Source organism: Cebus imitator, unplaced genomic scaffold, assembly GCF_001604975.1.
Source record: "Cebus imitator isolate Cc_AM_T3 unplaced genomic scaffold, Cebus_imitator-1.0 Scaffold755, whole genome shotgun sequence".
Classification (NCBI taxonomy): Eukaryota; Metazoa; Chordata; class Mammalia; order Primates; family Cebidae; genus Cebus; species Cebus imitator.
The window spans coordinates 318,447-328,183 of NW_016108070.1; the positions used below are offsets into that span (position 1 = coordinate 318,447).

The 9,737-nt window shown below is 39.0% G+C and overlaps 1 protein-coding gene across 4 annotated transcripts in view; it reads left to right on the plus strand.

Moving 5' to 3' along the window:
• Positions 1 to 1,664, plus strand: part of PPP3CB (protein phosphatase 3 catalytic subunit beta) — a 58,101-nt gene extending 56,437 nt beyond the window's left edge. For all 4 annotated transcript variants that reach the window (XM_017519528.1, XM_017519530.1, XM_017519525.1 and 1 more), the window contains one exon: positions 50 to 1,664. In XM_017519528.1, coding sequence (XP_017375017.1) covers positions 50 to 228 — 179 coding nt within the window. In that variant the 3' untranslated portion in view covers positions 229 to 1,664. The remainder of the gene's footprint in view (positions 1 to 49) is intronic.
• The last annotated feature ends 8,073 nt before the right edge of the window (positions 1,665 to 9,737 follow it).

A 9,737-nucleotide genomic window follows, 5' to 3' on the forward strand; every position in this document is an offset into this window, starting at 1 on the left:
TCAGAAATGTTTTTCAATTACTGACTTATCAAATTTGCATTTTGTTAAGCAATACGAGGATTCTCTCCACCACATAGAATCTGCAGTTTTGAAGAGGCAAAGGGTTTGGATAGGATCAATGAGAGAATGCCACCTCGGAAAGATGCTGTACAGCAAGATGGTTTCAATTCTCTGAACACCGCACATGCCACTGAGAACCACGGGACGGGCAACCATACTGCCCAGTGACCCACGACTTCCCAGGGACTCTCACATCTCGGGCCCCAAATGGACAGATCACCCGAGGAGCTGGAGGGGTCGGCCCAGCTGACTGTAAATGTCACAGTCCCTCTGAAGAAACCATTGTGCTTCTGAGACCCCAGCTTCCTTCCTGGATGGAGGCTTGAGGGCCCTGGGACATGTGCTTTCTGATAAGATTGGGTCATCGCTGCCAAGGTGGAGAGCAGTGAGCAAGGGGCTTGGGGCAATTTCCAGTGGAGGGCATCCACACCTCCATTTATGCTTGTGGTTCACACATTTAAGTTTACAAATCAGATTTCTTTTCCCCTTCAGTAGAATTAGATTTTGTTTTTCAACCATGACTTCAAATGCAATCATAAGAGCTAATGTGGACTTTTCTTTTTCCATGAAATGTCTTTAAAGGATGAATTAGCATGGTCTTAAAATACATTTCTGAGGTTACTAGCTGTATTTTGAATTGTGAGCAAAATGCTGAGAAACCCAGTTGGCATTTATACAAAATGTTGACCTCAGGTCTATAGTTCTTAAATGTGGCTAATTCTGTAACATAGTCTTGGTATTTTTTAATTATGAATGCATATCCTATTTCTAGGCAGGCTCTTTTACTTGAACACAAATCCAAAAACTAATTTAGAATCTTTTTTGCCCATATCTTTTAAGATTTACACCCAGAGATTTAAGAAGAAAACCTCTAAATTTCAAAATTATGAAGAATTACAGAATTACTCATTTAAGGTACTTTAAAAGAAGTTTGTACATTGTCAAAGTAAATTTTAATTCAAATCATGTCTGTAAAACTTGACGTATTTTGTGTATGCATGTTTTCATTTTGCAAATATTTAATATATAGACCTATGATGTACAGGTACGACATGTATAGGTTACCTAGATGTTATGAGAAATTTTAGTTTATTGTGAGTACTCAAGTTGCTTAAATAGCCACCAGGGTGATTTGCTGCTGGCTTTCTATCATTTTTATGTTTTAATGCAAAGGAAATTTTAAAATGTTCTGGAAGTGTTTTTGATTAAGCAATGCAGCCTAGAAGCAACGGTTCTGTTCAATCATTCAGATGTTAGTGGAAGCATAAAAGTCAAGACTGCATGTTGAAACTTTTCTTTTGATAGTTAACTGAACTGCTTGGTTAAACTAAATGGAACCATGTGCTAATTTTTCACAATTATTGACCTGTATTGATTGCCACTGTAGTTTGGTATTTCCCTTTACTTTGGTGGCCTGCTTCCCTCATGCCCTGGAATACAACTCAGAGCTCCAGGCAGCGGAACCATTTATTGTTTTGTTTGCCAGAAAGTGCACCCTGTATGGTCTCCTGTCTAAGTTGGAAATATTATGCATGTGCAGGACTATTCGAGTATTTTATAAACAGTAGCACACAATAAATTCCATGCATGGGCCGCTGCTCCTATCTCTGTGTTGGGTTTTATTTAGAAGATGCACTCTGATTTGGCCCTTTGATCCAAATCAGAAAATCCTGTTACTAGAGCTGGGATATCCTCCGGAGATTATCTCATGGATAGTTCATGGCGATTTCATTAAATTCTTTATAAATTTTGCCTTTAAAAAAATGCTTGCTATATGCTTGTTTTATAAGAGCATTAGTAACTGAGCACTAGAGGACTTTCCCTAGTTTAGGCCTCTTAATCTAATATTTAAGATCACTGTTTATTTTAATTAAAAGAAAATATGTTATTGTCTAGAATTTTGTCACAGTGGCATTGGGAATTTACTGGATGTTCTAACAAGAAAAAATATTAGTGATAATTGCATATTTCTATCCTATTCCTTTCTTCTTTGTCATAATCAAAATAAGTATAGGATTTTGCACATTGAAGGATATTAGGATATTGCTCAAAATTGTATAATATAATCATATAATAACTTGAATTATAGTTCTCAATAATTAAAATGAAATATATTATAAAACGTTAGGTCAAAATTTAGGTGGGGCACAGTGGTTCATGCCTGTAATCCAAACACTTTGGGAGGCTCAAGAGGATCGCCTGAGCCCAGGAGTTCATGGTGATAGGCTGCATTGAGCTATGATTGTGCCACTGCACTACAACCTGGGCGACAGAGCAAGACCCTATCCCTTTAAAAAAAAAAAAAAATACACACACACACACACACACACGCACGCACATGCTTGCCTAATTCCAGGTAACAAACAGAACTTCTCAAATTGTTAATTATTACAGCTTTCTACTAGCCATAATATTAACTTACAGTGCAGCCCATTAATTGCTCTAAAGTTATTATGCATTGCATGCCTTAAAGATTGCTGTTGATGTTGTTTAATGAAAGCTATTCAGTAAAGAGTTTATCTGGCTAAAATAGACCCAATAGAAAAATGAAAAAATAAGCATTTAGTATATCAGGTGCCAGGAACTTCCCTAGCCCTTGGTGCATAACTAGCATTATATAGTGTTTGTGGGACTCATGGGTGAGCATTAAGTATTATCAGCAAAAAAAATTATAGATTGATGGTAAAAATTAAGAGGAAAACAAGAGAAAGGAACCAAACAGGAAAAGCAATATACCTGAAGAGTGATAGAGTATCACACAGTGCCTCACAGACCACTTCCTACATGTTAAATAGGAACTGCTTTCTAGTCTTTCTTCATAATTCATTTCACAGCATACCCTTTATTAAGAGTTTTTAAATGCAACTCAGGATGAATACAAATTGTGAAAAGTTCAGACTTCTTTTTTCTTTGAGACAGAGTCTCACTCTGTCACCCAGGCTAGAGTGCAGTGGTGCGATCCCAGCTCACTGAAGCCTCCACCTCCTGGGTTGAAACGATTCTCCTGCCTCAGCCTCCCGAGTAGCTAGGATTACAGGCGCCTGCCACCATGCCCGACTAATTTTTACAGTTTTAGTAGAGACAGGGTTTCACCATGTTGGCCTGGATGGTCTCGTTCTCCTGACCTCATGATCCACCCGCCTTGGCCTCCCAAAGTGCTGGGATTACAGGTGTGAGCCACTGCGCCTGCCAAGTTCAGACTTTTTAAATTGTAACTTTAAATGTACCAGAGCAAGTCATAGTGATGGTAAAATGTAAGTATTCAACATCAATTTTTTTCTATATTATTCTTTTATATTCAATGACAACTTCTGAGTCAGAAAAGTTAATGTCTTGTACCTTCTGCAGTTCAGTGATTATTAACAGAATTTAAAACATTTGAGGTTCTCAGCTAAATATTGAGGCCCATTAAATTTGAAGTTGGCCTGAAACTTTTGCTCCAAGTGAATTACCCCTATTTTATTTAGGGTTTTTGGCTGTTGCAACTGTTTTCCTTTATCCACAGCTATTCTACATAACGTTATGCAATGTTTTGTTGAATCCTTAACACTTTTCTTCCACCTTCCCTGCTTGTAGTTTGTACTTTCTACAGTTTGGGGTTCCTGTGTGGATTTGGTTTGCCACATTCTGGGACCTCATTGCAAGTGATTCTGTTCCCCAGTTTGATGATGTTTACAGAAGCAGGTAAGTGAGAGCTGGGGTCAGATAAGCAGAAAGTCAGAACTTCTTTATTTAAAAATTAAAAAAAATTTTGGGTAAGAAAGTCAGATCTTGCAGTCTTTCAGGACCACTGCTCTAACAACTTCAGATAGGTTATCTCTAAGTAGAAAGAAGCTATAGGAATGTGGAATTGAATTTCCTGGATCAGCTGTGATTACAAGGAGGGATAAGAGGATGATTGAGCTGATTCTTTTCTATCTTCTTTTCCTAGAAATAGTATGTATTTTTAGTCATTAACCAATATTTTAGTTTTGTTTAATATCCCAGAAGCATTTATTCCTCTCTTAAACAGGTGGAGTGCTCCTGATAACACTCTCATTCAGAGAGTCAGTTACCTTACCCTTCTTTCAGGGAAAGTGAATTTTACAAGTTAATTCTGCATGTTTTCCCTAGTAGTGATTTCATTCTGTACCATTAAATGGCCATTTCTTTTCTCCCTTCTTGGGTATTATATGTGTACTTAATTCTAGATTGGACATTGTTGAGTTCTGTTTGGACAGTGTTTGTTATGCTAAAAAAGGACACTGGGGCCAGGCGTGGTGGCTCACGCCTGTAATCCCAGCACTTTGGGAGGCCAAGGCGGGCGGATCATGAAGTCAGGAGTTAAAGACCAGCCTGGCCAACATGGTGAAACTTCATCTCTACTAAAAATACAAAAAATTAGTTGGGCGTGGTCGCAGGTACCTGTAATCCCACCTACTCGGGAGGCTGAGGCAGGAGAATCGCTTGAACCTGGGAGGCGGAGGATGCGGTGAGCTGAGATCGCATGACTGCACTCCAGCCTGGGTGACAGTTCAAGACTCCGTCTCACCAAAAAAAAAAAAAAAAAAAGACACTGGGCCTGGGGGAACTCATCTGTGTCTTGATCAACATACAGAAATCCAGAGGGCTCCTGATACTCTGGTTCCTCCTACTTAGTTGGAAAGGTGCTTACCCTTTCCAATCAAATACTGACTTCTGCACTAATCCAAAGGGTTTTTTTCTGAAGCTGTAAACTGAGAACAGAAGTATTGCCTTGAGTGAGAGAAGTCCAAGAAGCAGTAGGTTTCATTTTTCGTCAGCCTGCCTGGCCTTTACTTGCCAACACATGGGAGTGTTGACAGTCCTAAGCCCTCTTGGCAGAGAAGAAGGGTTAGAAAGAGAAAAGCCTTAGGCAGGGGGAGAGATCCCTCTTTGCCTCGTTAGGAGAATTTAGTCTTGTCTGGTCTGGTTGGCAGGGCACACTTAATCATTGACACCCAGCATTTCAGCAGTTTGCAAAGGAAAGTGATATGAAGGGACAGCTGCAAGTAAGTCACAACCTAGATCTGAAGAGGTCAAGCACTCACTCCACTTGAAGGAAAGAGAGAAGGAAGGAAGCCAAGGACTTAGCAGGGTAAGTTTTTTTTTTTCCCCCGTCAACCTGTCTGCTTGCTTAGTTTATAATTGAGTAAAGTATTTATCACCTCAGGCAGTGTTAATCACTGATTAAACAGCTGAATGTGGCAACAATTACAGTGTCCTTAATGTATTTCTTCTTCTCTTTTCCTACCCCCTATTTATAAGGAGCTTCAATGACCAGTTTCACTCTCCCTTCTCCCTACCTCCCCAAAGACGTTTTGCTTTTTTTTTGAGACGGCAGAGTTGTACTTTTCTTGCCCAGGCTGGAGTGCAGTCATGCGATCTTGGCTCACTGCATCCTCCGCCTCCTGGGTTCAAGCGATTCTCCTGCCTCAGCCTGCCGAGTAGCTGAGATTACAGGCAAGCACCACCATGCCTGGCTAAATTTTTTTGTATTTTTAGTAGAGACGGGTTTCTCCATGTTGGTCAGGCTGGTCTTGAACTCCCGACCTCAGGTGATCCAACTGCCTTGGCCTCCCAAAGTGTTGGGATTACAGGCATGAGCCACCACGCCCAGCTGACGTTTTGCATTTTTTGGTGACTTAAAGAAAATTAGATGAGCACTCCTTGTCTGGAGATAGTGAAAAGGTGACTGTAGTTTAGGTGAAGATTTGGGTTCTTGGTGGTAAGGAAAAAGATGGAAACCTAGGTCTAGGAATAGATTAATATTTTGGCATGTAATTTGGAGATGAAGGATAAAAGTTTTTCTCAGCAATCAAGTTCATGTCTCCTTTCCAGTTCTTGGTGTCGGTGTTCTCTCTCTCATGCTGGGAATAAATTAGAGCCTAAGTCACTGGGGATGGCCAGAAAAAAGTGAAAGGGATTCGCTTTCTATGTGGAGAACATTCTGGACTCCGGAAAGTTAAAAGGGCTTACTGCAGTTATTTCCAACTTCTTCCTTATGTCCCCTGTTTTTTTTTTCTTAGTTTCCCTCAGTTTATAATCCTTGAAAAGTGAGGAGCCTGGGGCTCTTTGCAAGAAAATTAGAGCCAGGAAAGCTGTGTCTGGGCCTGGGGTATACAAACTCAAACATGAGCCTGATGATGTATATAGATGCAGATCAAAGCCCTGGCTTCTCATCCACCTTCTTACTTTTCTGCTAACTCATTTGTATTATGAACATTGTGCTCTAGACACAGAGTAGACTGTGACATTAGGGATTTTACCACCACCACTCCTCTTCCCCAAACTGTTATCCTTTTCATTTCTGACCAGTTCAACCAACATCCAGATTGCCAAAAGCTAATCTTCCATTAGAGGAAGACCTCTCCTGGGAAATGCAGATAAGTAAAGCAGTACCTTTCTGACCTTAATTGGCTTGCTTTCATTGCAGCAAAAAGGCTTGTATTTTAACTTCAGGGAGATATCTGTCATAAATTCTGGGATTTAAGACCCTAGAGTTGTCTCAGATCACACTTTCCTTCCACACCTATATATAAAAAAAAGTCCATTCTTTCAGGATTTAAGAAAGTGTTATGTCTTGCCTGAGGCAGGTGAGTAGAGTGGATAAATGCTTTTTCTGGAATGGCAGTGATTCTGAAAATGCAATGAGAATGTGACGTGATTAAAAGTGAAGGACAGAATGAGGTCAGTTGTTGGAAATGGGGTCCTAAAGTATGAAGGGGTATTCCATGTACTCTTTTAGTAAAAGGACATGACCCTTAAACCCTAAAATAATCTAATACCATTAGGTCCCATTTCTTCTTCATTGGAGGTAATATATAGGATATGATATACAGATGAGCTTAGCTGTCTGTTCTGTGGACTTTTAAACAATCCATTAATTTGCCCATGGAATGAGGGGAGATATTGAGGGTGGATGGGAACATAACGACGAGGACAAAGAAATTACAAAGGAAAATACAAATTTGTTCCTCCATTAACCTGAGGATGGGTTTTTGAGAGTCATGTTCTAAGATATGGATATAAGCTGGATAATTCTGGGAGCATTTTGCTTCTTTTTGCCACCTGTATACACCTCAGCTGCATGATGATTCTGAAATCAGAAAAGGTTTCTTCTAACAGATCTGATCTAAAAGGATCAAATGTCAGATCATTTTTGTAACAAAATATGATCCCTGGTTTGAACTTTAGTAGTTACCTCATTCGACCGGGCGCAGTGGCTCACGCCTGTAATCCTAGCACTTTGGGAAGCTGAGACGGGCAGATCTTGAGGTCAGGAGATCAAGACCATCCTGGCTAACACGGTGAAACCCCGTCTCTACTGAAAATACAAAAAATTAAGGCAGGTGTGCTGGCAGGTGCCTGTAGTCCCAGCTACTCAGGAGGCTGAGGCAAGATAATTGCTTGAACCCGGGAGGTGGAGGTTGCAGTGAGCTGAGATCACGCCACTGCACTCCAGTCTGGGTGACAGACTGTCTCAAAAAAAAATAAAATAGTTACCTCATTCACAGTAAAACCAACCACTGCCAGTGTTTTTAATCCTCCTCCATTTCTCTGTACCTGAAGGCAGTTAATCTGGGGATTAATAACTGTTTAGCCCCTCAATCTCTATGAATACCTTCCTTCCTTTCTTTTTTAATTGAGGTGAAAATCGTATAACATAAAATTAATAATTTTTTTTTTTTTTAGATGGAGTCTCGCTCTGTAGCCCAGGCTGGAATGCAGTAGCACGATCTTGGCTTACTGCAACCTCCACCTTCCGGGTCCCACTTCAAGCAATTCTCCTCCCTCAGCCTCCCAAGTAAATGGGATTATAGGCACGAGCCACCATGCTTAGCTAATTTTTGTATTTTTTAGTAGAGACAGGGTTTCACCATGTTGGCCAGTCTGGTCTTGAACTTCTGACCTCGTGACCCACCCACCTTGGCCTCCCAAAGTGCCAGGATTATAGGCCTGAGCCACCGCAGCCAGCCAAAATTAATAATTTTAAAGTGAGCAATTAAATGGCATTTAGTATATTCACAGTATTATGCAACCACCATTTTTGTCTTATTCCAAAACATTTTTGTCACCCCAAAAGAAGACCCCATTACCATTAAGGAGTTACTGTCCATTTTCCCTTCCACCCAGCCCTTAGCAACTACCAATCTACTTTCTAAGTTTACCTATTCTGGATATTTCATAGAAATGGCATCATACAATATATATATATAATCTTTTGTGTCTGACTTTCTTTACTTAGCATGTTGTTGAAGTTCATCTACATTGTAGCATGTATTAGTAGCTTATTTCTTTTTATAACTGAATAATACACATCTTCATATGTATACTTATATCCCAATTTGTTTATCCATTTATCCATTGATGGACCTTTGGGTTGTTTCTACCTTTTAGCTGTTGTGAATAGAGGTGCTATGAACATTCATATATAAGCATTTGTTTGAGTATCTGTTTTTAAATATTTTGGGCATATACCTAAGAATGAAATTGCAAAGTTATATAGTAATATGTTAATTTTGGGGGGAACTGCCATATTGTTTTCTTTAGTGATGACACCATTTTACATTCTCACCTGCTGTGTACAAGGGTTCCAATTACTCCATATCCTCGACACTTGTTATTTTCTGGTTTTTTTTTTTTGATAATGACAGGTATGAAGTAATATTCACTGTGATTCTAATTTGCATTTTCCTAATGACTGTTGAGCATATTTTCTTGTGTTTATTGTCCATCTGCATATATTCTTTGGGAAAATGTCTATTCACATATTTTATCCAATTTTTTAGTTGGGTTGTTTGGTAATTGTTTTTTGTTTGTTCTTTGTTTTTGATTTGTGGGAGTTCTTCGTATATTCTGGTTACTAACCCCAATCAGATATATGGTGTGCAAATATTTTCTTCCATTCTTTGGAGTGCCATTTCACTCTCTTGATAGCATCTTCTGATGTACAAAATTTTTTAATTTTGCTGTCTAATTTATCTGTTTTGGCGGTATTGCCTGTGCTTTTGGTATCATAGCCAAGAAATTATTGCCAAACCTTTGTCATGAACCTTTCCCCAATAGACTTTTATAGTTTTACTTCTTTCTTAAGTTTAGGTCTTTATACCTTAAACATTCAAAGTCAAATCATTCTATTTCATTAATTTGCAGAATGTTTCTGTCCATATTTCTGTGCTTATTCTCTCCTCTTAGAATTCCTTTTTTTTTTTATTTCCAAGTATTCAAATATTCCCATCTTTCAAGGTCTATACCAACTGTTACCTGCTTCGTGAAGAAAGCTACTGAAGAGATTCCCAACCACTGAAGAAATTCTCACCCACTGAACAGATTCTCTTCTTCTGATCTCCCGTTAGTGCTTTAGTTGCACTTCTCTGGTAGGATTTATAGAGTACCTTATATTATCTACTACATCTAATCTCTGTACAAGACATTTAGATGAGATATATATTTTTAATATTTGCTTCTATAGATAGTGTTTTGCAAATGATTTCATCTGTTTATCAGTAAATATATATTTTGTCCATTCTCGTTAGCATTTCATCAAATCTTTTTTCAACGTTCTTAGTTTCTTTGCATTGGGTTAGAACATGTTCTTTTAGTTCACAGAAGTTTCTTACTACCCACCTTCTGAAGTCTGATTCTGTCATTTCATCACACTCGTTCTCCATCCAAGT